Source organism: Populus alba, chromosome 13, assembly GCF_005239225.2.
Source record: "Populus alba chromosome 13, ASM523922v2, whole genome shotgun sequence".
Taxonomy (NCBI): domain Eukaryota; kingdom Viridiplantae; phylum Streptophyta; class Magnoliopsida; order Malpighiales; family Salicaceae; genus Populus; species Populus alba.
The window spans coordinates 3,243,332-3,270,908 of NC_133296.1; the positions used below are offsets into that span (position 1 = coordinate 3,243,332).

The window sequence follows — 27,577 nt, forward strand, 5'->3', positions numbered from 1 at the left end:
TCACTATTTTTAAGTGAACAGTGCAATTCTCTTGCACTGTTCACTTGCCACGCAGACTTTTTTTTTTTTTTTTTAGTGTGTAAATTAAAAAAAAATTCAGAATGAATTTTTTACATTATAATATTTTATCTAATTTTATTATATGCTAAAAAATTATGAAAATTGTAGTTTTTGTCGAATGTATTTTGTAGATAATGGAATTATAGATGGTTTCTTGAAATAATAAAAAATATTTTATATATAGTATGATTTATTTTATAATATAATAACAATAGTTAAATCCATAATATTTAAATTAAAAATCATCAATATTAATATATATTTTTTAAAATTATTTTATAACCTCAATTTTAAAAGCATTTTTAACCAAACACATTAAACTACTTTTTATTCAACCTTAATTTCAACCACAGTTTTAACCAAACACCTATTTTTTCAAACCAACCTCAACTAAAAGTACTTTTTATAAAACAACTTTTTTCAAACCACAACCGCAACAGCTACCGCAATGCCAAACACACTCGAAGTCCTAGCCTTCATTTCTGAAGGATGGAGGTTAAGGAATAACCCTTCAAGGATGTTGCTTGGAAATCATGCTAGATATATTTTGTTGTTTCTCCATTCACACATCCATTCTCCTTCGTTATCATAATTTGTGGAATCTTGTTGAGCACGCAACAAAAGTTGCCTCGGAAAGGACTCCCGAGTCACATTAATTGAGATGGAATTTATTGTAGGAATGTGTTACACGGAGAGTAGAGTTTTTAAAATCGGTTTGGTGGTTGACCCAACTTAAGACTCAATTACAGGTTTTGATTAGATTACGGAGTCAACCAGAAAATATAAAAATTAAATTATATTGACATAAAAGATTTAGATTTTATTAACATTGATTAATTCATATTAGAGTATTGATTCAAAATAATGATTATATCGAGGAACAAGGTAATATTCAATTATCGAAATACGACTTTTGAAGACAGTTTCTCTTTAATTCTTTATCACCTATCAAATTGGCTCAAGTCTTAAAATAAGTTCTTCATGGCTACTGACACTATTTTAATTATGGGGTCTGCATGTATTATAGATTGGTCTAACACCAAATCAAGGCTTTAAGCATGGCGTATCAGCTCTTTCAATCCTAATGTTCCTTTTCGATTATGGATTCGTTGGCTTTCTTTTTTTCTTTTTCTTTTTTGTGTTTACTTTTTGTTTTGGTGATTCTCTTTTCTTTTCTTTTCTTTTCTTTTATGCTTAACTTCTGTGTATCTTGTTTTTAGCAACCTTCTGGTTAGCCCTTTTAATATATTGATTTCTTCCAAAAAAAAATGATTATATCATTGGTTATTGCTTATGCTATTAATACTTTTATAAATAATAATTCTTGTACTCCTATTTTGAATGGTCAAATTTTTTTAGATTGGAAAGACAAAATTTTGTTGATTGTAGACCTTATATTCCATGTAAATGAATGAGTTACATGTGCAGCATAATCAAGTTTTACTATGGATAAAATAGCCCATGAACGATGGGAGCGATCCAACTATTTAAGTTTAATGCTCATAAAGTCACATATTAATAAGAACATTAGGGGATAGATTCTAAAGTATGATAAGGTAAAAGACTATATAAAAGCTATTGAAGAGAAATTTGTTAATTTTGACAAGAAATTAGCCAGTATCATGATGAACAAGTTATTTGTGATGAAACCTCACAAATCAAGGAGCGTGTATGAACATAATAAAAATAAAGGACATTGCAGCTCAACTTACATCTTTAGAGATTTATATTTTAGATTCCTTCCTTGTCCAGTTAATGCTCAACTTTTTCCATAAAGAATATATATGGAATATAAAATATATTATAACACACATATAAAATAATGATCAGTTTATAAACTTTGAACTATGTGTTTGCAAGAAGAGGAGAGGTTAAAGCATGAAAATTAAGAGATTGCTAACTTTGTCACTCATAAAGTAAAAATAAAAAAAGCAAGATAGGAAGGATAAAGGTGATGCCAATGTGAGAAGAAGAAAGGAAAAGTGTCATGAAAGGGACCTAAAGATAGTTACATGTTTTTTTTTTTAAAGGAGACACATGAAGAAAGATTACTAGAAATACAAGAGCTTACTTACAAATAAATGTAATATAGCTATCTTATGTGTTATGAATATAACTTTATATACACTTAACAAAATACTTTATGGATTGCTTTGAGTACTACAATTCATGTTGTTGATGTTATGCATGACTTTCTAAGCCTGAGACCTATAGGAAGTGAAAAAAACATTTATTCAAAAAATGAGATGTGTTCACATGTTAAAGTTGTAGGTACTTTTAAACTTATTTTGCTAAATAGAATTTTTTAGACCTTATAAACATTTTTTATGTTCCTTTCTTTTTTAGAAACCTAATTTAAATTTCTAGGTTGGTACATTTTGGATATAAATTTAATTTTATTGGTTTAGAACTTTTTATTCTCAAAGATTCAATTTTCATATTTGAGTAATAAAAAAATCTTAACTTATAATTTTTCTCAATTAAAACTATATTACTAGTATTTAATATTTTAGTTATAACTTAGGCCATGTAATTTATTGAAAATAATAAATTAATTTTATAGTATAAAAATAATTAAATAGTACAACGAACAATATTGATCATACAAGTAATTGTTTTTTTTTCCTTTCAAAGTTTCCTTTTTATATATAAAAATTGATTATTTATTACAAATTATTTGACTAGGTTTATTTACAAATTAACTTACGATATAAAAAGTATTGATCAAATATAAAAAGTATCCCTTAATATTATAGATGTGATATTTCCTCACTAAATAAATGTATTGAAGGTCTTACAATAAAACTTCCCCTCTTCATAAGCAAAATAACGTTATTAACTTGAATAAAATAAAAAACAAAAAAAAGAAAAAAAGAAAGGATGATTGCCATTATAAAAGTCAAAATATTTTAATTGTATATCCGGCTCCAAATTAGGGATTAGATATTTTGTTCAAAAGGGAAGATCCATACGTTAAAATTTAATATTTCTCCAAGTTTTAGATTTAGGAAAATCGAACAAAGATGTTCTAAGATTGAAGAATGAGAATCTTTATTATATAATATGAGACTTGATACAACTTCTATAGATTGTATCAGAACGTTTAAATAATATTTTACAACATAAAACAAAATCTTGTTTAAAGTCACTAATCACATCTTATGAATTACAATATCATTTCTTAAAATCCCAATTTCTGCATGTATATAATTATGCAGATCATGCATCTGTCTAATCTATTTGAGAACTATATATCATTTTGTATGTGGAATCGTATCCTTAATTTAGCATTGATAGGTAAATTTCTGCATGTATATAATTATGCAGATCATGCATCCGTCTAATCTATTTGAGAACTATATATCATTTTGTATGTGGAATCGTATCCTTAATTTAGCATTGATAGGTAGGTTGGAGATAATGTTTGTTCAAACTGCCAACATCATTCTCATAAATTCCTCATAATTAACCCGACCATCTCCGTCCAAGTCAGCTACTTGAATCATCAGCTCTAGCTCTTTGTCTGTCAACTGCTCTCCTAAATTAATCATTACATGCCTCAACTGCATGATAAAAGTGGAAACATAGAAAATCTTAAGACATACTGAAAGATATTATCAGATACTGATCATTATCATTATTATCACCAAATTTATGTCATCATGCAATAAGGTTATTGGTTTTGACAATATCAGTTATCGTTATAGCGGTCTTGGACATATTAATTTCTTAATTGGCACAATGCACGACAGATTCACTAAGGAATTGACAACTCTGAATTTGAGGGGAATTGATTATCATATTAATGTTAAGGAGTTTGATCCTCTGTATTGTCTAGTGTTTGAAGCCATTAAGTATAACTATACAACAAGAAGGCCTTCAATCTTATGATGAATGGAGAAGTTGATGATACAGAGTCCATATCTGATAGTTTGGAAAGCATGGGTGCTGTTGACACATGTACCAATATTGATAGAACAAAAGCCCTAGGTCCTGACGACTTCACTTTTACTTTCTATAAGAAAACATGGCAGCTGATAAGGGCTAATATTTTTTATATGGTGCTTGAATTTTTTTCAAATCAGGAAATTACCAAAGGACGTTAACTCTCTCATGTGGCCTTCATTCCAAAATTAAAGCAACCTATTAGACTTTCAAAGTATAGGTCAGTTAGTTTAGTGCATGGCATGCACAAAATTGTTGGTAAACTGCATCCAACATATTAGTGCTAATCAAATAGCTTATATCTCTGGCAGATGGATCTTAGATGTTTTTATAATAGTTAATGAAGTTGTACACAATGTTAAGAAAAATGGGCAACATGGTTTTGTTATGGAAGTGGACTTTCATAAGGCTTTTAATGTGGTTGTCTAGGAGTATCTAAAGAAAGTGAAGTCATATATGAGTTTTAGAAAGAGGTAGATCTCTCTAATACACGACTTTATTGCGGAATCTAAATTAAAAATACTTAATAATGGTTCACCAAGCATAAAGTTTGGAGTAGAACATGGATTACATTAAGGCGATCCACAATCATTTTTTTCTTTTTTACAAAGTTGTGAAAAGGTTATCAATTCTATTCAAGAAAGCTTGCACTCATAGATTATTTAAAAGGAATAAGTTATGGAAATAACATGTATCTAAGTCATTTGCAATATGTTGATGATACCTTAGTGTTTATTCCTATTAACTTCAAGTTAAAAGGGTTTTGAGGTGGTTTAAATTGGTTTCAGATTTGAAGGTACACTTTCATGAAAGTTTCCTACCTGGCATCAACCTAGATGATGAGTTTACAACATGAATGAAAAATATGATATATTGCAAATAGGACACATTTCCTATTCAATACTTAAGATTTTTTTGGGGGAGTAACCCAAAAATACTCTCAACTTGGAAACCTGTAATAAACATCTTTTGTACAAGACCAGGACTATGGAAAGGAAGATTACTGAGCATGACAAGAAGAGTTTATCTTATTAAAATCATGTTGTACTCCATATTTCTGCATTACATGTCAATCTTTCTTATGCTAAAGAAAGTTGTTAGAGTTATTAATACAATCAAGAGGAGGTTCTTATTGTCTGGGGATCGTGTTGTAAAATAAATATATAAGGTTGGTTTAGGTGATTGTAAGGGGAAAAAATAAAAGGGTCTGAATGTTGGCTTACTAGAAGGCAAAAACAAGGCATTACTATTTAAATGGCTTTAACATTTAGGAGACAATAATCATAAAGGTTAACTTTAACTTATAAGTGAAAAATATTAGGCTGCTTTTGTCAATTGACTCTTAATACTTAAAGTACCCTTTCAGAAACATAGCACTCCATATACTTTACTATCAACTTAGACTCTTAAATGATAGAAGCTTTGAAGAATATATCCTAATTTCAAGTTGGAAATGGTAGCAAAATTCATTTCTAGACAGACAAGTGGTTCGTAAGTGGGATGTTAAGACAACTATTTTCCTTGTCAATAGCACCATCTTCTTGCTTGATAGATATGAAAGATTATGCTATGGATCAGTGGCACTAGAGGCTTAACTGGAAGAGATGATTATTGTAATCCATCAGAACTGATAAACAAATATAGGAAGGTGACATTAAGGGGTTTATACTGTCAAGTTTGGCAGCAATTTAATCGACAAGATTCTATTATCAGGAAGTTTCTCATTCACTCCACTTTTGTGAAAAGGATTTGTCTCACCAAGGATAGAAATATTCATATGGATATTGCTCCAAGGCAGAGTATGAACAAAGGCTTTTTTAGCACGCCAACATTTACTACCTCCTAGCTAGGCAATCTGTCCTTTTATAAACAAAAAATAAAGCATGTTAATCATATTTTCCTTCATTACTATCACACTTAGAGATTATAACAACACTTTCTAAGTTAGTCTGATACCTTTGGGTGTATGTCGAATACAATAAAACAAGTGATCTGGCAATAAAGTGACATGGTCAAAGGTGAGTTCGAGCAAAGTGCTTTCACGATGCTATCATATGGAATTTTAAGGGGTATTTGGATTGCTAGAAACAAACTAATCTTCGAGGATAATAAGCCTGATTGGAATATAAACATTGTTTCAACTTATCTTTCATCATCTCGCACTTTGGTTAAAGAGCTGGAACAATAATTTTTTATATCCAGGGAATGATTTGATTAGAGGCCGGTATTTTGACATGGTCTAATGAGAGATACGTTCTTATTTGTAAGAGCTTATTCGTTGTCATCTCCTTTGTAACTTCCTTTCATATTCTCATATTTAACTTTCATTATAACATGGTCTTAATAATATTATGGTTTTTCTTTATTATTATTATATATAAAAAAAGACCCAATCCTTTACCCTCTTACCTCTCTCCTAAAATAACTTCATGCATAATTAGTTAGATTGGGATTAAAATACTTCTGAAGCAAAACTATCTCATGGAGGAATTCACTTTTATTGTGTGTGATTTTGATTAGGAAACGAAATAATAAATTAATCACATAGTCTAACATCTACATATTTTTTTTATTTTCTATTTCCACTGAAAGATATAAGAAAATCAAACCTCATTAGGTGAAATGTAACCATCTTGATCCTTGTCGAATACTTTGAAGGCCTCTTTCAGTTCATCATCAGCATCATTTTCCTACAAACATATAATGTTTTTAATTATCAAAACATGTGAAGTGTTATCCATCAACATGGCAAGGTTTGACAAATTGACCACTATATATAGCTTACATACTAAAATGCGGTGGATTTTCACTATACAATATTTGTCACCGTGCAAAATTTTGTTTTGTTTTTTTTTTTTTCAGTTTGATTCTTAAACTTTGTTTTTTGACTATCAAGTCCTATTTAAGGAGCAATTGATTTCAAATTCTTATGAAAGGATTAGATTGGGAGGTGGAGGATCGAAATAAAAAACATGGCAAACGTAGGTGACATACCATAAGTTTCGAAAACATTCACTTGTGTCCTCCAATTTAAACAATCACACAAATTATACAATTGTGGTTCCTTAAAAATTTTCCAATTTTATTTTGGTACAAAGGTTTTTTTTTGTTATTTTTTTTATCCTTGGTTGAGAGAGGAGAGAGGGAGGGGTCGCTAGATTCCAACAGTGTTTTTATATCAAATTGTTCCGTTTGATGCAGGGCATACATATTAGGTGTTTTTGTACCTTTAAAGTTTGTGAAAAAATAGATCCGAGCTCATGTTGATTTTTGGTTTCAGGTTGAATTCGGTTTTTGGGGCGGTTTTTTGAGGACATGAATGGGTTTGTCATGATTTCTAAGGTGTTTTGGGTAAAAACACGTGTTGCAAAAGAGGTTTTTGGGTCAAAAAAGCATAGATCTTGATTTTCCGACAACCATGATAACCAAAATTTGGGCAAAACACGCGACATGTTGTATGCCTCAGTAGGCAACGCGTCTTCTATTGCTAGCATCTTTACTAGACCCAGGCACTTGGATCTAGCAACCATGCCAGACCCACGTGCTTGGGTCTACCATGGTTACTGTGAAATTATAACTATAAAAAATGCAATTGAAAAGAGATAAAGTGACGTGACTGGTTAAAAAATTAAAAAAAATAAAAGACAAAACTTCTTCTTTTTTTTTTTTTTTTTGTTCAGAGAGCCTCTTTAAATAATATTGATTTTTTTTGTCATGCATTTAATTTTCAGAGAGGTTTTTCTATTCATCTATAACTTTGTTTTTATCTTTTATATAAATAAACTATATTTTTTAGAAAAAAAAATATATATTTTCAAATGATATTATTTAATATGTGTAGCCTTACATATTATTATTTTTTTATTCAATCAATTTAATGTTTTATTTTCAAGATTAAATATCTTGATATGCATCTGCATTTCTGTTTTTAAATTTTATTTTTAGGTGTTATTAATGATTATTTACTTATTTATTTATTAACGTATATAACTCTTAATTTATTTGATTACATGTATACTTAAACTTTTTGATTTGTTATATATTTTTTTTTAACTACACAAATATATTGGAAAAACTTAAATATATTTTTTTTAATAAAAAATAAAAATATTTAACCCGTGCGACACGGATCATTGCATAATGCTTACCTTAATTTTCCTTGCCAGTAGATTCCGGAACTCCCCAAATTCTATGGTTCCATTACCATCGACATCAACCTCTCTGATCATATGACGTAACTCTTCTTCTGTGGCGCCATGGTCAAGCGATTTGATTACAGTGGCCAGTTCCTCAAAGGTAATGCGCCCTAACAAATATTAATCATCAAGACGTCAGTAGAGTGTGTGTGTGTGTGTGTGTGTGTGTAATCGGAGTATATATAAGAAATCCAAAGAAAAAGAAAAGGAGATGGAGGGCATGGCGGAACAGTATAGACAATTGAGTTTGATATGTACCATCTCCATCCTTGTCAAATAGACAAAAGGCTTCTTGGAACTCAGCAATCTGCTTCTCTGTAAACACATCCGCCATGCTTGTTCTTTTCTATGGAGCTAGACAACTCTTGGTTTTTGAAGTTAGAACTTAGAACACACACACACACAAACACAGTAAGATGCAATTAGACTACACAAAGCTACCTAACGAGAGGCTCCTTTTATATATGCAAACTCTGAAAGCTAATGGGCACAGCTAGCTTCCCTCTTGTTCGTGCCATGTAAAGAAAAAGATTTTAGTATTAGTCAAAACGACGACTCATAATATGGGGCAGAATTTCCACCCATGCGCCCACGAATCTTCTGCAACTTGGTTTTCAAAGTTTTGGTCAAAATCAAAGTTTAAAAGTCATACGGTGCAGAAAACAATCGTGAATAGTGGATGAACATTTTGCTGACCGTTGATTATTTCGAGTGATTTCGTAAACCACGAGTGCATATCTTCAGAGCAAATCTTATATGTGAAGAATTTCCTGTATAAATACTGTATTTCACATCATCTGTGTACACAGAGGTGGACAGACATTGGATGATTATTGGTTTAATACCTCAAGGACTGTACTTTGGAGAACTTTGAGCACGTGTTAGAAAGAATAATATTATTTTGCTTATTTGGAGAAAAAGAAAATACAGCTAGCTAAGACACTTTAATACAAATCTCAAGCAAACTAAGTCTTGAGCGATATTAACATTAAATGAAAGTGAAGCTCTCTTAGATAACGGTAGGGAGGGGTTATTGATGGCAGCAATACCAGAGCACGACGTCATGTTTGTTTTCTCACGTAAAAGATTGAAGGAAATTGCTGAGGGAAAAAAAAAAATTGTATTACTATATTAATTGGTTAAATTTACAGGTCAAGTTAATCTAGTTTTATAATTTTTATTAAAATAGTATTATTTATTTATTATTATTAAATCAGTCGGATTTATTAAATTAATCAAACCATTAAAAGCTTGAGTGAGTCAAATTCATGTTAATATTTTTTTCTTTTCAACTAAAAATTTAATTGGAATTATAATTTGAATTTTAAATTTTTCTAGTCAATCCACCAATAATCCAAAATTTAGAGTGTGTTTGGAAGTATAGTAGCAATTATTTTTTAAAATATTTTTTTATTTAGAAATATATTAAAATAATATATTTTTATTTTTTAAAATATTATTTTTAATATTAACATATCAAAACGATATAAAAATATAAAAAAATTAAATTTTTTATAAAATATGATTTGTACAACATTTTCAAATTGCCTTTTAACATATATGAATGACACATGCTCACAAAAAAATTCCTCCGGCGAAGCATAACCATAACAAAAGAAAAAAAAAAAAGGACTCGAGAAATAAAATATATGCTCACCCCTACAAACAAGTAAGCCGTGAAAAAAAGAAAGAAAAAAAAAACCACCTTCCATGTTTAAACTCCAAGCCAATTAATCTAATATCAAATATTGGATTGGCTGTTTTTTTCCTCCTTTCTTTCTTGTTTTTGACTGATTTTACTCTGAATTTTAAGCTTCTTTTGAGATAGATTTATATGTTCTTTAGTTTTTGCTTTGTTGATACTCTTACTCCGAACCATAAATTAGGGGCACGACGAATCCATCATTGAGTCAAATCCACAGTATATATAGAAAGGGGAAGGATGGGTTATTTATGTTATTTTTTTTTTTTCATATATATATATATATAATTAGCTGGTGTAATTAATTAACACTCCATACTTTATGGTTAGGATTTGACAATCTATGAAATTGGAAAAGTAAGAAAGAGTAGGCGAAGCTAGGGACCAGCTTTTAATACAATTTCTCTTGGCTTTTTAGACCTTGACTTACGTTCTGCTTGACCCTATAGTTTTAATTAAGCATTCCAAAAAAAAAAAAAAAAAAACGTGAATACGATCATTGAGAATAAAATCATTTTTATCTTTTTTTAATAAGCTTTTTATTTTAAATTATTTTTATATGATATCTCACAGGTTTTTTATCAAACAGTTAGAAGTTTAAATCCAATTTATTTGATCCCTAGAGATTTAGATATCCTTTGTTGGTTTATGATTTTTGATAACAGAAAATAAAAACATATCAGTTTTATATTTTTTTTCCTTCAAATTAATTTTTGATAATATGAACACAAAACAGGAATGATAGCTCCAAACCAACTTAGTTTCCTAAGAAAATTAATTAACATAATTACTACATTTGGTCTGTGATATTATCACCATTTACTAGTTCCTACACTCGTAGACAAGAGAAAAGGCTGAGGTTGTGACCTCATGAAGTTTGAATGCGCTGTTTATGTGAATAAACTATTCTTTATCACAATATGTTATGAATGTAATAATTTAAATTTTTATACAAGATTTCAAAATATAATTTATATTATTTTTTAACACATATTTTTAAGTGATATATTTTGATTTAAAACTTGTAATTGTGCTTGTCATAACCCAATTTTTGACCATTTTTATTTTAATTATTATTATTATTTTATTTACTAAAAAGGATAAAAAATGATGATAAAAAATAAATAATGATGATGATGAAAACAAGTAAAATGAAATAAATGAAGAATGAATTAAAATTTGGGTTAAGGGCAACATGATTGGAAGTTTTGGGTTTAATTAAACTTTGGAATTAATCTAATTAAGCTTGGAATTAATTTATTTAATCCAATTAAGGGTTTAATTGGAGAATTGATAAGTTTTGAGATTTAATTAGGCTTGAAATTAATTTAATTCATCCAATCAAGGATTTAATTGGAGAATTGATAAGTTTTAGACTTAATCAAGCTTGGAATTAATTTAATTAATCCAATTAGGGGCTTAATTGGAGAATTGGTAAGTTTTAGACTTAATTGAACTTTGGATTTAATTAAATTAATGAAATCAGGGACTTAATTGAAGAAATAGCAAAGTTTGGAGTTTAATTGGGGCACGATTGCAACAAATTAAAATCCAAGGACCAATGTGTAAATAGTGCTGAGATGCAGGGGTTCAATTGCAATTTAGCCAAGGACTGGAATGCAAACTTTCAAAACATCAAGGACCAAAACGCAAAAATCCTCAACACTGTTCATCTTCTTTACCCGAAAAAAAAATGACAACGGCTGCCTTTACTCCTGCATTAAAACAGAGGCATGATAGACCGATGGCATGCCAAGGGGGGATAAAAACCAGAGAAGAAGGAACGTTAGGAGGAGGTGAAAAAACCAGTAGACTTGAGAGAAAAAAGGAGGGGGATCACAAAAACGAAAAAAAACACAAACGAAGCAGACTCAGGGGGGGCAGAAAAACTGGAGCAGGGATGACAGAACCGAGGGGCTGAGGGGAGGAAGAAAAAACTGGGGGGGAAAGTGAACCAGGGGAGAACACTGGAAACAGGCAGAAACCCAGGGGAACGAAACAGAACCAGGGGATTTTTGGGACCGAAAACCAGAGGAGAGAACCGGAGCAGAACCCATAGAAAAACCCAAAGAACAAAGGAACGAAGCAGAGGAACGAATAAAAGCAAGCGTGGGAAGAACTAGAAGGAGACGCAGGAGACAGACACAGGGACGAAGAACAGAGACCGAGAGAAACAAAACCAGGGGAAACAGAGAAACAAAGAACGATCAAAAAGAAAGAAAACGAAAAGGGAAACAGAAGGTTATTGTCCAGCCAGCGCGGTTTTGCCATCACCATCGTCTTCGTCTTCAGGAGCAGCAGACCAGGCAAGCCAACTTCTCTTTCCCCGCTTTTCATTTTAATTCACTGGCTACTGTTTGCTTTGAATTTTAATTCACACATTCTAAAACTTATTTCCACTAATCTGGTCATGCACGCGTGAAATCACTTCACGCGTGCTTTCTTTGTTTTTTGCCCTGCCGGGTCACTGGCTTGGGCCAGTGACCGGGCTGGGCTGGCTGGGTCTAGCCCAGCCCATGTGGGCTGAGCTGGGCCCAGCCCCAAAAAAAAAAAATAAAAAAAAAATAAAAAAGGGTAGAAAAAAATAAAAATAAAAATGTGTATCATGAATAAAAATAATGTAAATTTATTGGTTTATTCACTGACGCCAGAGTCAGGAATAAAAATACCGGTTTAAATTTATATTATTTTTATTCGTTGTATTTTATTTTATTTAGCTAGAAAAATAAAAAATATGCATGCATAAAAATAAATTTATTTTTATTTGTTCACTGGTGCTAGAGTAGGAAATAAAGAATATTGATCTAATTGTTTTTTAGCTACAAATTTTTATCAACGCCAGAGTTGGAATTATTCAAGCTCGAATATTCACTGACGCCAGAGTCAGGAATATTATAAACAAATCATCATAGCATAAATTAATAAATATTTAGCAATTTAAGACAAAACCAACAATGCAGTCTGCCTTAGGCAGAACGTTTAAGGGGTGATAATATCTTCCCTTTTACGTAACCAATCCCGAGCCATAGAATCTCTGTTGACCAGTTAGGGTTCCTAGTGACCATAATACTAGGTGGTGACTCCTCAAACAAGACTTTTTTCCTAAAAGAACAGGATGCCAGAAATCCATTCTTTTTCCATAATCAAAAGAATATTTTTAGGGCCGCCGCGATGTCGGGTGTGACAGTGCTATTAATTAGATGAGACAATGATGGTGGTGAAATTTAAATTCGTGAAGAAATATTTCAACTCAATATCTTAAATTATTAGATAAGATGTAAAGATATAATTTATACTATTTACTATGAATATTTAACTTCACAACACCTTTCCCTTTAATTGGACCTACTATTAGCTAGCATTTTGGTGTTTTTTTTTTTTTATTATTATTAATATGGATATTCGAGCCAGTTTACGCATACCTCAAATAATCTCACGGATCTTGAAGTTAACGATTATATAAGCATCTAGTGATCTTGTGATTTGTGGAACACGAAGTTTTGATGCCTTTTATTAGTTGTAATAATGTTGGTAAATATCCATGCTTGATTACGCTAGTAATGATAAATTTAGCATGCCATTTAACACAATTTTTCATGTCATTGGCTGCTTGCTAGCTAGATGACCTATCATTGCTGGTATCATCTCAAAATATAGATTATTGCCGAGTCAGATATTCCTCCTGTTGTTCTCTGGTGGAGAGAGTTCAAACCTACAGACAAATTGCCTTCCCGGGCCGGCCTTAACCCAATGCCATACACGTAAAACAACACTCCATGCACAAACAACAAACAATTATTATCCTTTTTCTCTCCTCTTCATTCATGTATAGAAACCATTACTTCTCATTTCCTTTTGCCATTCTTGCATTTCAATCTCCATTTTGATTCGAAAATGTCACAAAACCTGACACTGCTCAAGAAATCGCATGGAGCTGCCCTCTAACTTGTTGCCTGATGAGGCTAGCCCGGTATGGATGAACAAGGGAGACGATGCGGGGCAACTCACGGCAGCTACACTAGTGGGCCTTCAAAGCTCCCAGGCCTTGTGATTCTATACGGCAGCATAGTAAAAAAGAAATGGGCCATAAACTCAGCATTCATGGTCTTTTATGCCTTTGCAATGCTACTTGTTTGTTGGGTAGGGTGGGGTTTCCGCGTGTCATTTGGTGAAAAACTTGTGTTTTTCCTAGGAAAACCTGCGGTTGCCTTGGATGAGAAGTTCTTGCTAGGGCAAGCATTTTAGGCTGCTTTCCAACAGCTACAATGGTGTTCTTTCAAGGCGTATTCGCGTGCATCACGTTGATTTTGATCGCTGGTTGTCTATTAGGAAGGATGAATTCCCGTGTTTGGATCATGTTTGTGCCCTTGTGGCTAGCATTTCCTAACACCATCACTGCATTTAGTATATGGTGCCCGGACGGATGGTTGGCCAAACTTGGGGTAATTGATTTTTCAGGAGGGTATGTTATTCATCTCTCCGCGGTGTTGCCGGCTTCACCGCAGCATATTGGGTAAGCCTAAATGCAAAATTAGCACAGATTTCGCTTGATTTATTGAAATGTTAATATAAGCTAGCAATACTGTTAAGATCACTGAGTTGTAGTGGTCGAGTGTTTGGTTACGCTTCCATGATCAGTTAACCCCACAAGAAACCAGTAGCTTTCAATTTCAAGACTAAAAACTAACAATCTGCAAATCATGTCTGAACTGATCCAGGTGGGTCCAAGAATAGACAAGGAAAGAGAGATGTTCCCACCAAACAATATAATTCTGATGCTTGCAGGAGCAGGCTTTGCTTTGGATGGGGTGGAATGGATTCAACGGTGGATAGGTCCCTTTGCTGTCAGTACAATCTCATCTCTAGCAGTCCTTAACACCCATGTGTGCACAGCCACTAGTTTGCTTACATGGCTACTTCTCGACACTTGTTTCTTTGGAAAGCCCTCTGTGATTGGTGTTGTTCAAGGCATGATCACCGGTCTTGTTTGCATCACTCCCGCTGCAGGTCATTTTACTTTATTTCCGGTCATATATGCACCTTCATTTTTAGAGAAGAACACGACAGACCTTTGAGAATTTTCCATGACAAAATCATACTTTTTCTGAACAGGAGTTGTGCAATGCTGGGCAGCAATTCTGATGGGAATTGTATCAGGAAGTGTTCCATGGTACACAATGATGATTCTACACAAGAAGGTGAAGTTCTTAAGACTAGTTGACGATCCCATCGCCATATTCCACACGCATGCCATTGCCGGAGGTCTAGGAGGCATCCTCACCGGCTTCTTCGCCGTGCCTAAATTATGTCGCCTTTTTTACATGGTTGTCCGATTGGGAAAAATGCACCGGCTTAGGATATGGACTCCAAAATGATCAAAGTTCTGCCGGACTCCGACAAATGGGAATTCAACTAGGAGGCATTCTTACATTTATAAACATTTCCACTACTAGCATGATTCGCTGGTTTGTTGGGCTATTTGTTCCACTAAGATTGTCTGATGATGAACTGCAAATCGGTGATGATGCCATACATGGAGATGAAGCTTTTGCACTGTGGAATGATGAGGAGACATTTCAGAATACCAAGACTAACTCAGCTTTTGAAGCTGAAGATTCATCCTCCATGAAATCAAGGTCTTTGGGTGATGTTCAAATGGTATGATGGAATCGGGAAAGATTGTTAGAATCCATGTTTGTACCCTCTTCTTATATATAACTTCTTGCAAAATCTCTGCTGTCAGCTTTCCGGATCAGAAATATTCTCTCATGGATGGCTTGTTATTTTTATTTAATATACAACATTATAATTGTTTGAACTATGAAAATAATTATAATTTTTTGTTTTTTTCTTGTTAATGACATGGGAACATTTTTCAGCCGAATTTCAGAAAATAAATTGTTTTAAGACCCGTTTGTTTTTATGAAAAGTAATTTCTTGAAAATTATTTTTTAATTTTTTAAATGTTTGTTTGTCATTAGAAAAACTAATCAACTAAAAACACCTTTCAATCAAAGAAAAATTTAGCTTAATTTTCATAAAAGTATTTTCCTTTTATTTTGGATGAAAAACATTTTTCAGAAGTTGTTAAGAATTTAGAAATGTCATATTATTTGCTGATTATATCAAATTTGGTCCTTAAACTTTTAATTATTATATATTTTATTTTGAATATTGTTTTTCAATTTTATCTCTTAGAATGTGATTTAATTTGATTTTTATATTAACTTTAGTTCTTATTTTTTTTTGTAATTTTTTTCTCTTATTTTTTTTAATTAAAATTTTTTATCTATCAAATTAGTCCTTATTCTTTTGATTATTACTTATTTTATTTGAAATAATTTATGAAATTATAATTATTATTATTTTAATTTCATTATCTTTTAGTTTTTTTATCTATTAGATTTAATCCCCATTATTTATTTTATTTGATATACTTTATGAAATTAGATTTTTTTTTAATTTTATTTGCATTCAACTTTTTAATTTGTAAGATTTGTTTCTCAATATTTTAATAACTTGAAAAAAATAAAATATTAATAAATTATTTTTCATTATATAATCAAATATTAAAATTTATTTTTTAATTTATTTTTTTTATAAAACTATCAAACATTAAAAATTAATTAATTTTTAAAAACATTATTTGAAAAAAAAACATTATTTTCTAAAAAAATATTATTTTGCATCAGACAAACACGAAACCTTCCCGGATACAATGTATATGAAGGCCCAAGCGCGTTGTCACAGGAAAAATCTCATGAGGTGTCCCCACTAAACTCAACCACTGGCCCCACAATCCTCCGTCCCGCGTTTGTAACCTTTTATACCTTTGCCCTTGCTTCTCTACTGAATTACCAAATCATCAAACCAATTAAATTGTTGGAAAAAACAATGGTTTATGATAATTGGAGGTTTAGATTTTATTTAATTGCTAATTAAAAAAATATTTTAATTTATCCCTTAAAATAGTTAGATGTAATTTTATCGTAGAATAAATTATTTATAACTTTATGATGATCGCTTTCTAGACAGATAAAAATATTATTTAGTCAAAATATAAAACTTAATATTGTAGTCTGTTATGATTTCCTTCCTAATCTGCTAGTCTGCAGGCAAAATTATACTTGAAACAAAAATTTTCTTCTTTTGTTTTCATCAAGGAACTAATTAATTAATCATCGCAAGAACAGTGGCAGTTTCGGAATTGCAGGAAAATCTATGAAGACCTTAGAAAGTCTTTAGCAGTATCTTACTACCTACGACATTCCGAGAGTTTTTAACCAAGACTAGTTCATTCAGACTATTCAGTTCCTGCTTACTTTTTCAAACCTCAGACGACAATCCTCTCAAATCCCTCCCCTCTCTTCAAAATGGGCGACGTAAGTATAACGGTACTAGACGGAGACACTCTAAGATCGCTTCATGTGTCCTTACGGGAGGACACCGTCTCTCTTACCGGAGCTCAGGTCCTCGATTTAGCAGAATCTGAAGCCTCCCGCTCTCTCCTTGGCCTCTCATTGCCTCAACACCTCAAGTCCTCCGCTCTCCGTCGCATGAACATCGACGGCGTTGACGATGACGTCGATTTCCGACGTAAAGAACTCAGTCCAGAAGAGGCTTCAAGGAAGCTCAATGAGTATCTCTCCGCCATCGCTGATGAACTCAAAGGTATTGATCCTGGTAGCCAATCCTGTACAAATGTGTTTTTATGTATTTATTTATTGTGAGGATAATACTTTTCTTAAATCCTTGTTGTGGTTTGTTGGATTAGATAATCCATTAGTGGCATCGAATTTGGATGGGAGTGCGTTGCGGATGCTTTTGGAGGATGAAGATGATTTTGCTATGATAGCAGAGAATTTATTTACTGATTTGGATACAGAGGATAAAGGGATGATTAGCAAGAGGGAGATAAGAAATGCAGTTGTTAATATGGGAGTCGAAATGGGTGTCCCTCCTCTTGAAGGTTTTCTTTCTTTTTCCCTCTTATTTCTTAAGTCATTTGTGCATGCATCTGTATAATTTATCAACTGTAGCTATCTGATTGGTATTATTAAGGTATATCAAGAATATGAGTTTTATTAAGCTGAATTATCAAATAATTGGCTGCATGTGCTTCCTTGATTCACAAATTGCAACGCTTACAGGTCGATGGTGTTGTGGACTTACATTTTTCTGGATATAACCTTTACTTAGAATGAACTGTACTACTGTCTTGTGCCATAGAACCCTGTGATGTAACCGCTGATCTGTTAGTTTTTTCATTACTTTTTGTCAACAGCAGCATTAATATGAATTTGGCAATTTTTGCAAATACCTGAAGACACCTTAAGATCTGGTTGCTTTCCGCTTTTATCAGTTCTGGTGTTGTCATGCTCTACTGACAAGATAGTAGCGTCTAGTCGTTCTCTTTCAAAACTTCCTGGGAATTGCTGTTTACTCTTAGGATTTAGGAAGGTGTTTCTTCCCTGTTTTAGTTTAGGTCACCAGTTGCCGTCCGTTTAAGTGGCAACTTTAAAACCTGCAGACCTGCTACCTCCTGTCAAGGTGCAACATTTTGTTTCATGGAAAATGCTAGTTATCAAATTCATGAATTGTTGACCTGCCATGGAATTTTAAAATTTTCATGTTTGATCATTGCACCCTTGAGTTTTTCTTGTTCAATAAAGAAGTACTGGTTGGTGTCATATGCTTGATCTTTGGATATTGGGGTTTCCTACCTCACTCGATGCCCCCATAGCTTGCTTCAAGCTTTTGTTAGATGATAAATGAGTGGCTACTCCAAGAATGTGTAGAATGTAATCGATTTCATCTAGAGCATATAGCTCTTCTTCTTGTATATATAAAAAAAGGTACTTGTCGCTGCATATTGTGCATAATCATTTTGAGCTGATGCTGATGAGTGATGATATGGGGAATGAATGTTACCTACCTTAGGACTTTTTGATTGGTATTGCAGTGGATTCTAATCTTTTTGAAAAACCTACTTGATTTTAGGATAACAGTATTAGCATGGCCATCTAATTTTGAATAGTTTGCGTAAGTGGAACAATTTGTAAGTTCACTCAGGTTGTTACTGGAAGTGATGAGGAAAATAATTTTTATTTTGGAAATATAACTCAAATATGGTAAGTTTCTTTGGAGGACTAGTTTCATTCTTTTGATGGTGTTTGATATGTAAATTCACCAAATTTCTTCATTAAGCCTTAACTGGTATGGATTTGGATCCTTTATGAATGTGACCGCATTGTTCATTAAATCTAAATCATTGAATTCAAATTGAATGGTCATGATTTAGTGTATGATAAAAATTAAAAAAACTTAACTCATTATTTTATTTCTCTCATCTAATCTGAATCATTGAATTCAAAATCAATTGTGAGATTTTAAATATTATTGGTAATGTTCCTAAAAGAACATGAGAGGATCCTAATCCGGCTGGTATGTGAAATTGACCTCTGGAATCATGTTGATCATAATTGCCTTCTTGTTTTCTTTGTTTTCCGAGATTTAGAGCAGCCAAAGTATGCTCTAGTTCCTGGAGATTAGTAATAGTTTTTTCCCTTCATCATTCAAAAGTAATTTAATTTTATAGATGAATAATATATTTCCTTCTTACGCAATTGTTCCCTATTGCATGAAAGTTGATGAATACATGTTCTGGTTGAACAGAATTTCCTTTGATAAATGACATTTTAAAGAAGCATGGAGCAGAGGAGGAAGGAGAATTGGGCCAATCACAATTTGCCGAGTTACTTCAGCCTATTCTACAAGAAGTTGCAGATGCTTTGGCTAAAAATCATTTTGCTGTCATCCATAATATCAAGATAGTTAATGGTTCTGAGCTGAAAAAGGTAGGTCGTTATCAGCATCTTATCATTAAGTTAATTATCCCCCAGTTGGTGGTATCTCTGCATGTCTGTTTATTGAAGTTTTTCGAAGGGAAATTAAGGAACATTTTACTCTTTAAATTTTTAACGTTGTTTGATCCCATATGAATTTTCTAATTCTGCTTTCCCACATGGCTTAACTCCCTCCTGTGCTGACAAATTATGATGTAGAAATATGTTATCTGGATGGGAGGAAACGGGAAGCATGTAGATATTCTGTAAACCTACTTGTATGTGATAGGTTTTATAAGTTTGCTAGTAATGTATGATTTTGAAGTGCTCGGGATGTCTCCATATTTTTGAGGTCACTAAAGAAACTGATAGATTTGGTTTTCAAACCCCAATTTGGTTCAGTCATTTAGATCATTGAGTAGATTGCTGGCTTAGGTTGACAAAGATAAGTAAAATCGGAAAAGCATGCCTCAATTTACTGTTTCTGACAATCAGCAGTCTACTCAGGTGGTCGTGAGTGGTGATATAGAACCAATCACAAAATTACCAAGGCACATAGGTATGGAAATCACAACCCAAGTTTGAGAGATACATAGAAACGCAGCTTTTTTTTTTAGTGAAACGTCAAGCATGTATTTTTAATTATAGAAATTCAATGACAGTGGCTTTGTTGGCTCACTGTGGACTGAGCTTGGATTTATTGACAACGAGCACAAGCACTAAGTAGAAATAACTGGATGGTTAAAATGTAGATTTTCCTATTATGGAAATTGCCATGATCTCTCGTAAACATTTGCAGGTTTTGGCTAACGAGAAGAAATTGAACGATGTAATAGCAAAGATAAAGCAGGAAAAGGACAATGGAAAGAGTGGCCATAAGAGCACAGAGATAATCAAGGATTTCCTGGAGAAAAATGGAAAAGAACTGGGCTTGCCACCATCAGAAGCCAATGAAGCAGTGATTCTACTTTATGATGCTGTATTTGCTGACATAGACAGTGGAAAGGGTGCTTCTGAAGAGGAAGATGAATTTAGGAAACTTGTGACGGAAATTCTTGAGAAATTTGCAGAGCAGCTTGAGGCCAATCCTATCTACTGTGATCTGGACGGTTGAGAGAGGCAATTTGGTATCTTATTTCAAATTGTCTGGCAGGTCGCACCGGTTGTTTGTGCAGCATCACATATACTTTTACTATCCATGTATGTCGATTGGATTTTACAGACATGAATATCATCATATACACATTGTTACACCAGTCCTATATCTATCTTGGTGGTAGTATATCTATGTAATGCTTTTATGTGATTATTAAATGATAAATTTTTTTAAAAAATCAATTAAAACAATTATAGAACTGGATTGAAAGGGCTTTAAAAATTGAGGGACTGGATTGAAAGAAAAAGGGAAAAGTACCTTCTGAAGCACGCGCCAGGGCATGATGAAGGCCTACATCCTTTGGGCAAAATATTAGCATTCATTCGAGCTCTGATTGATGTCTTTTTTATTTTGTTGAATTCGTTGTGACCTCCTCTTCCATGTCAGGTGGGAGGTCTGGTTTGGCTTCAATTACCCATTCTTTTTTTATAAAACAAACACGACGAATCCTACTCCAGACCCTTCTCTTTCTTTTTAGATATAATTTCTCCCTCTTAAGAAAACCCTAACAAAGCTCCAAATTGGCTTCTCATCTCCAATTGAAGGTCAGATCTAGTAGAAATTTTATGGGCAAAGGGAAGTAAACAACCCAAAGGCTTTGTGCTAGTTATTTGAATTTTCTCTCCTCCTTGGTCTTAAATCCAGCCATTTGTACGGTTAAGAATCAGTTCATGGGTGTGGTGGTTAGCCTTTGGATTGAAGAAAGCTCTAGCGACGATTAGAAAAGAGTTGTGTCTGGGTTGCCCATCAATTACAGTGATAGCCTGATCAAAATGAATGTTGAAAGAAAAAAAAAATTGCTTGGCCCAGCTTCTTATATTTGTTGAAACCTTGATTGTTGTAATGTTTAATGCCTTGATGAAGCCAATTTGCTAGAATGTCTTTTTTTGTGTCAGGCATATGTTCTTCCTCTTTATATGTGTGACCAACGATGAATTCTTGATCTCAACAGCGGCTTTCCACTCTGTGTTGATGATGTTACTGTCTTTTGATTTGCAAGAGGTGTCCAAGAGAGTGGCCCTAAATAGTCAGCCCTTCGGCTCCCTCACTCTGGGTGACCAACGGTGGTTCTCGATCTCAACAGTGGCTTTTCACTGTGTTGATTAGGCGTAGGGGTATCATATATGTGAGAGGGAGGAGGAAGAAGGCACTCTGGTTTGACAAATGATATTAGGCTGATCATTTGTCAAACCAGAAAGTGCTTATCAGTCACAAAAAGGCCTTGCAGGAAGAAGGCACCAGGTGCAAATCTACCCCACATGTAGCGGATTTATTCAAGCAAATTGCAGAAAGTTGTCGTTCTCAGACATTATAACATGGATATTGACAAAACACAAGAGTTTGGACATCGAGCATGTACTTTTTGGAGCCTTGTTCTTCCACGTTACACGACAGGTTCCTTGTGTTTCTCTTGAACCATAGTCGATAGCCCTTCTAAATCAGCTCCCCCAAGTTGTGAACCACCACATCCAAGCCCGTGACCTGGTCGGTGCCTTTCACTGTCTAGAATTAGTAACATTAAATTGGGGGCACCAGATTTTATTCTCGTGTTTTCGCTAAATATTTATTGGAGGACAACAATGGAAGGTTACAAAACCATCCAGTATAAACTTGGCCAAAATAACCAGATGCAGGTAAACTCCTCCATTACAATTTACCATGTAAGCTAACTGTCATCTACTCTGGCATCATAAAAAAGGAAATGTTATGGCAAGGAACAACGGAATCTGTTGCATTGGAATCTAAACAACAATGGTGAAAAAAGATATTATTCATCACAGACCACCAATGATAAATAGTTATTGCAGGAACAAAATGAGGTTCCAAGGCTATTACGCCTGCAACATAATATTACAGTAGCAGGTTGCTAGAAAAACCAGATTGATAGAAATGAGGGCATAAAAGCTTCCCTCGGAGAAACCAACATGGTGCACACCCGAAACTAGAGCAATGTGGATTACAGCCCTGTGACTCCAGAACCATGGCTGATTTCCCGCCACAACATCATTGACATAACATAATAAGAAAACCTGGCTTTCTGAAGTACAACTGCAAGACATCTATAGCTTCAACATTTCATTCTTTACCATCAGCAGCACGAAGTGAGCCCAATTGAACGGGTGCTTGGGTTCCCACCACTTTAGATGAACCATAAATAGACAAGTCCATTCCTTGTGACTTCTCTTTCTCAATCTGTTCCTTGATCCAAAAGTATGTAATTCTCAGCCCGTCCTGCAACATAATAATTAGCATGTTCAGAGTCCTTAGTGGTAAAGGCAAGGATAAACAGAGGATGCATAACCCAAAATCATATCTTGAAAGACGGGTACCTTCAGCTTCATTGTAGGAGCCCAACCAAGCTTCTCTTTGATTAGTGTGTTGTCAGAGTTGCGTCCACGCACACCTTCTGGGCCAGGAATGTGATGAATAGGGAGATTCTTGTTCTCGAAGCTGAGAACAATCTCAGCCATCTCATTCATGCTAACCATCTCATCACTTCCAATGTTCACTGGCTCGCGGAAGTCTGACTTTGTCAATCTGAAACAGAGAAAATGTATTCAAGGATGATTAATTGAGGAATAATACTGGCAGAACCCTTGCGATATGACAAGAATGGTTATCAATATCAGTACGAACCCAAGTATCCCGAGAACACAAGTGAGTGCTTCGATTATACATGATAGAAAAAACACAAAGCACTCACCTAAGCACACCTTCCACACATTCATCAATGAATGTGAAGGATCGGGTTTGAAGTCCATCTCCCCACATCTCAAATTTATCAATAGAAGTGATAGTCTTTCTGCAGAAAGCAGCAGGTGCCTTCTCCCTGCCACCTATGGTGGACATATGAAATAACAAATTAGAATAATCCAAGGAAGCAGAAAAAATTAATACAAAGCAAGAAATCCCTCCATATAGCAAGTGATTGCAGTTGTTAAGCACTAGCCTTTCCATGTTCCAAAAGGACCATAAATGTTATGGAACCTTCCAATGCGGCATTCAATTCCAAAGTCTTTGGTGTAATGCTTGCACAATTCTTCCGTTGCAAGCTTCTCCAAGCCATAAGCATCTTGAGGCTAAAACACAAGTTGGGAAATTATATTCATCAAGCACTCCAATCATTTACAAGTAAAAATATAAGTGATTTCCATTCCTCTTAACCAGAGAGCAACCAACCTCTGCAGGCCAGGCATCAGATTCCTTGAGGCTCACATTAGTCTCCAGCTGCTTAAATTCAGGGTAAATACAAGCACTAGAGGCATAGAATAACCTGCAGGAAGAAAAACATCAACACTTTGTGAGCACATGTCAAATTAAACAGGACTGCTCCTTATCCTATCCACAACAACTAACCTCTTAACCCCATTGATCCTGGAAGCTTCAAGCATGTTGAAGCTGATCATTGTGTTGTTATACATAATGACAGAGTGGTTGGACTGAATGAAGCCCATCCCGCCCATATCAGCAGCCAGGTTGAAAACATGGTCAACTCCTTTTGTAACCTTCAGGCAATTATCCATGACCCTAAGATCAACAAGATGGAATTCATGACAGAACATGTCTTCTGTCATGTGCTCATTCTTCTTCCAGTCAGAAGCAATAATATAATGACCCTCAGACTTCAAACGGCGAGCAATGTGGGAGGCAATAAAACCACCTGCTCCAGTGATGGAAATTTTGAGATTTTCAGATGGCCAGTAAGGCTCCCTCTCGAGGGCCTCATAGGTGTATGCACCATAGCTTCCATCAGCACTTCCCATACTGTATTTTATAAAATCAACAAGAGGACAAAGAAAAAGTTAAACAATGATTACTAGAATTACTTTTCATTTAACACAGAACCAAAGATTCTAAATTAAATGCTTCATAACTGGAAAATCTAAAGAAAAATTACATGTAAACACAAAATGATAACTTAATCATGACATAGCCATTCCTAAAAAGAAAAAACAAATTGGTAGTGCTAACTGACACATTTGCATACGTAATTCGTGACACCAAGCTTACAAAATTTCATATTTAACATTTAATTAAGCCCGAATCTCATTAATATCGTCAAAGTTTGTAGAATTAACCAAGTGAAGAGGAAAGAAAAATAAGAGAGATAATGGCAAAACCTACTGCCTAAAAGACAAAAAGGAATTCCAGCCAGCCAAATCCTAATCCCACCAACAAGAAAACATAGTCAGGGATTATACATCAGAATTAACCAAATAAAAAGCACCTACTCAAGAGAGAGAGGTTGAAATTACAGGACAAATAAAATATTTAGAAAGCTACACAAACATATTCCTTGAAGAGAAAAAAAAAAAAAATACTATTTTACTTGACTTAACAGCATCAGAGCATCCGGGGATATTACTTAAGGTAGAAAATAGAAAAGAAAGAGCACATGAGAAACAATAAACTGACCAGTGACCTCATATCGTTGGAAAGAATTAGTACAACACAGCTAGTGAAAACAAACTAAGTAAGGTAGATTAAAAGTTCCACTAAAAATTACATGCAAATAATTCATGAGAAGACAAGAACAAGCAGCTGTTTTCAGAATTAGCTAAGAAACAAAGGACAAGGTACCCATGTCTCTGAATTGAACAAAGATTTGAAATTTAGCATACCAAGAGCCCAATAACATATAATTCATAACAGGGTCTGAACCAGAGGATTCAGTTATGGTAAAACAAACCCGTTTCAAATTCTAACCCTAACACCTAAAAAGAAACAAGAAACTAAAAATGCAAGTATCTTGGTCACAAAAAGATGTATTTTGAGCTAGAAAAGTGCGCAACAAAGACAAGTTCAGATTTTATTTTTTTACCTGAGTAATTGGAAATCTGGGGTTTTGTAGCTTTGCTAATGAAGGTAATATGCAGAGAAAGTAAAGGGATTGATTGCGAGAGAGCGAAAGAGAGTGAGAGTAGATTCATAAGGCCATAGCTCTTGTACTATTTATAGAGCCAGCATAGGAAAGAGAAACCTGACACCAAGACTCAGGGCTGTTTGGGATTTAGATAACGAATCCCTTTCTATTCTTTTATTAACCGACTTATGTATAGGATTCCATTCACCATGGCAGGGATTAGTTTAAAATATTTTTTATTTAAAAAATTATTTTTAAAAATTAGTATATTAAAACGATCTAAAAATATAAATACAATAAATTTTAATAAAAATAAAATAAAATTTAAAAAAACACGATTTCAACCACATTTCAAAACAAAGTCTCAGTTGCTTTTAAGTTTCATAGTGTCTCAAGTTTTAACAATACTAGGTTTGGCTCTAGTTGTAATTAGGTTTGGCAGTATGCCAAGTCTTGACACACTGGTTTTTGTGTTAGTCAGACCTAAACGCTATTGAATTTGACAGTATGTCAAGTCTCGGGCATATTAAGCTCATTAGTATGCGAAGCCTCGAGCACGCTCATTAGAATGTGCATCCTTCCTTGAAACGCCTAAGGGAATGACCATCTTTCATTAACACGTCTAAGTGAATGAGGTAACATGGATTTAGCAAACATGTTAGACTTAAGGCACTTGCACAGTTGCACTTGGCATTCCATCAAGTCTATTGCTTATGAACTTGGCAGTCAATCAGATCCATAAATAATATGGGTCTGGCAAACATATCAAACCTAAAGTACCTGAACCCGACCACTCACCATGTCCGAGGTAATGTGGGTATGGCGAACATGTTAAACCCAAGATACTTAAACTTGACATTTAACTAAGTTCAAAGTAATGTGGGTCTAACAAACATGTCAAAGTCAAAGTACTTGGACTTGGTAGTTAGTCAAGTCCAGGATAACACGAGTCTGACAACCATGTTAGACCCAAGGTATTTGCTCTTGGCAATTAGTCAAGCCCAAGGTAATGATTATCCTCCCTTAGCACACCCAAGAGAATAGTCATCTTCCCTTAGCACGCACAAGGGAATGAGGTAATGCAGGTCTGGAAAACATGTTAGGCCCAAGACACTTGAACTTGGTAGTCAGACAAGTTCAAAACAACATGGGTCTCATAAACATACCAGACCTAAGGTACTTGGACTTGGCAATTAGCCAAGTCCAAGGTAACGACCATCCTCACTTAGCACACCTAAGAGAATAGTCATCTTCTCATGGCATGCTCAAAAGAATGAGGTAATGCGAGTCTGAAAAACATATTAGGCCCCAAATACTTGGACTTGGTTGTCGGACAAGTCCAAGACAACGTGAATCTTACAAACATACCAAACCCAAGGTATTTAGACTTGGCAGTTAGCCAAATTAAAGGTAACGACCATCCTTTATTAGGCATCCCAAAGGAATGACCATCCTTCATTGGAGTGCCCAAGGGAATGATCACCTCCCTTGGGTCTAACATTGGGAAAGAACTTAGTCTCCATAGGTTTAACTACATTTTACATCTTAGACTCTAATCTTTTTCACATTTTAGGTGTATAAAATTCCTTCAAAGACCCACCATATTCCCATCAAACATTCATATAGATGTAAGGGATATTTATCCCTCATTAAATGTTATCAAGTTAAGATTATACTTCAAACTCTCATCTTCATAAAAGAACAATATTCATGGGTTATAAATACATCATGAGACCTTCAGAACAAAAGTTCATAGTCTCCATTCTCTATTGTATGTATATTTTCAGAGCATCTCTCTCTAGAATATTC

The 27,577-nt window shown here is 33.8% G+C and overlaps 3 protein-coding genes and 1 pseudogene across 3 annotated transcripts; 2 read left to right on the forward strand and 2 right to left on the reverse strand.

The window, feature by feature from the left end:
* Positions 1–3,226: 3,226 nt before the first annotated feature.
* On the reverse strand, positions 3,227–8,608 carry LOC118044044 (calmodulin). The gene is made up of 4 exons (XM_035052194.2): positions 8,460–8,608; positions 8,154–8,311; positions 6,615–6,695; positions 3,227–3,623 (listed from the first exon to the last, which is right to left on the reverse strand). The coding sequence occupies exons 1-4, from the start codon at positions 8,533–8,535 to the stop codon at positions 3,489–3,491; spliced, it is 450 nt and encodes a 149-aa protein (XP_034908085.1). The 5' UTR covers positions 8,536–8,608; the 3' UTR covers positions 3,227–3,488.
* Positions 8,609–13,461: 4,853 nt separating this feature from the next.
* On the forward strand, positions 13,462–16,125 carry LOC118044043 (ammonium transporter 2 member 4-like; annotated as a pseudogene).
* Positions 16,126–17,126: 1,001 nt separating this feature from the next.
* On the forward strand, positions 17,127–21,008 carry LOC118044042 (uncharacterized). Its single transcript, XM_035052193.2, has 4 exons — positions 17,127–17,574; positions 17,678–17,872; positions 19,579–19,760; positions 20,548–21,008. Exons 1-4 carry the CDS (start codon positions 17,277–17,279, stop codon positions 20,860–20,862), a joined length of 990 nt encoding a protein of 329 aa, XP_034908084.1. The 5' UTR covers positions 17,127–17,276; the 3' UTR covers positions 20,863–21,008.
* A 1,639-nt stretch (positions 21,009–22,647) lies between these two features.
* LOC118044041 (GDP-mannose 3,5-epimerase 2) lies at positions 22,648–25,914 on the reverse strand. The gene is made up of 7 exons (XM_035052191.2): positions 25,727–25,914; positions 24,262–24,669; positions 24,085–24,178; positions 23,855–23,984; positions 23,609–23,741; positions 23,235–23,442; positions 22,648–23,136 (listed from the first exon to the last, which is right to left on the reverse strand). The coding sequence occupies exons 2-7, from the start codon at positions 24,666–24,668 to the stop codon at positions 22,981–22,983; spliced, it is 1,128 nt and encodes a 375-aa protein (XP_034908082.1). The 5' UTR covers position 24,669; positions 25,727–25,914; the 3' UTR covers positions 22,648–22,980.
* Between the last annotated feature and the right edge of the window lie 1,663 nt (positions 25,915–27,577).

What these genes read in the sequence shown, in the direction of transcription:
- LOC118044044 (XM_035052194.2), bottom strand. Translation starts at nt 8,535, where the DNA reads ATGGCGGATGTGTTTACAGAGAAGCAGATTGCTGAGTTCCAAGAAGCC. An exon ending in ATTTGACAAGGATGGAGATG is followed by an intron (nt 8,312 to 8,459) that starts GTACATATCAAA and finishes AATATTTGTTAG; the next exon opens with GGCGCATTACCTTTGAGGAA. An exon ending in TACTGGCAAGGAAAATTAAG is followed by an intron (nt 6,696 to 8,153) that starts GTAAGCATTATG and finishes ATATGTTTGTAG; the next exon opens with GAAAATGATGCTGATGATGA.
- LOC118044042 (XM_035052193.2), top strand. Translation starts at nt 17,277, where the DNA reads ATGGGCGACGTAAGTATAACGGTACTAGACGGAGACACTCTAAGATCG. An exon ending in CATCGCTGATGAACTCAAAG is followed by an intron (nt 17,575 to 17,677) that starts GTATTGATCCTG and finishes TTGTTGGATTAG; the next exon opens with ATAATCCATTAGTGGCATCG. An exon ending in GGGTGTCCCTCCTCTTGAAG is followed by an intron (nt 17,873 to 19,578) that starts GTTTTCTTTCTT and finishes CTGGTTGAACAG; the next exon opens with AATTTCCTTTGATAAATGAC.
- LOC118044041 (XM_035052191.2), bottom strand. Translation starts at nt 24,668, where the DNA reads ATGGGAAGTGCTGATGGAAGCTATGGTGCATACACCTATGAGGCCCTC. An exon ending in CTGATGCCTGGCCTGCAGAG is followed by an intron (nt 23,985 to 24,084) that starts GTTGGTTGCTCT and finishes CTTGTGTTTTAG; the next exon opens with CCTCAAGATGCTTATGGCTT. An exon ending in TCCTTTTGGAACATGGAAAG is followed by an intron (nt 23,742 to 23,854) that starts GCTAGTGCTTAA and finishes TGTCCACCATAG; the next exon opens with GTGGCAGGGAGAAGGCACCT.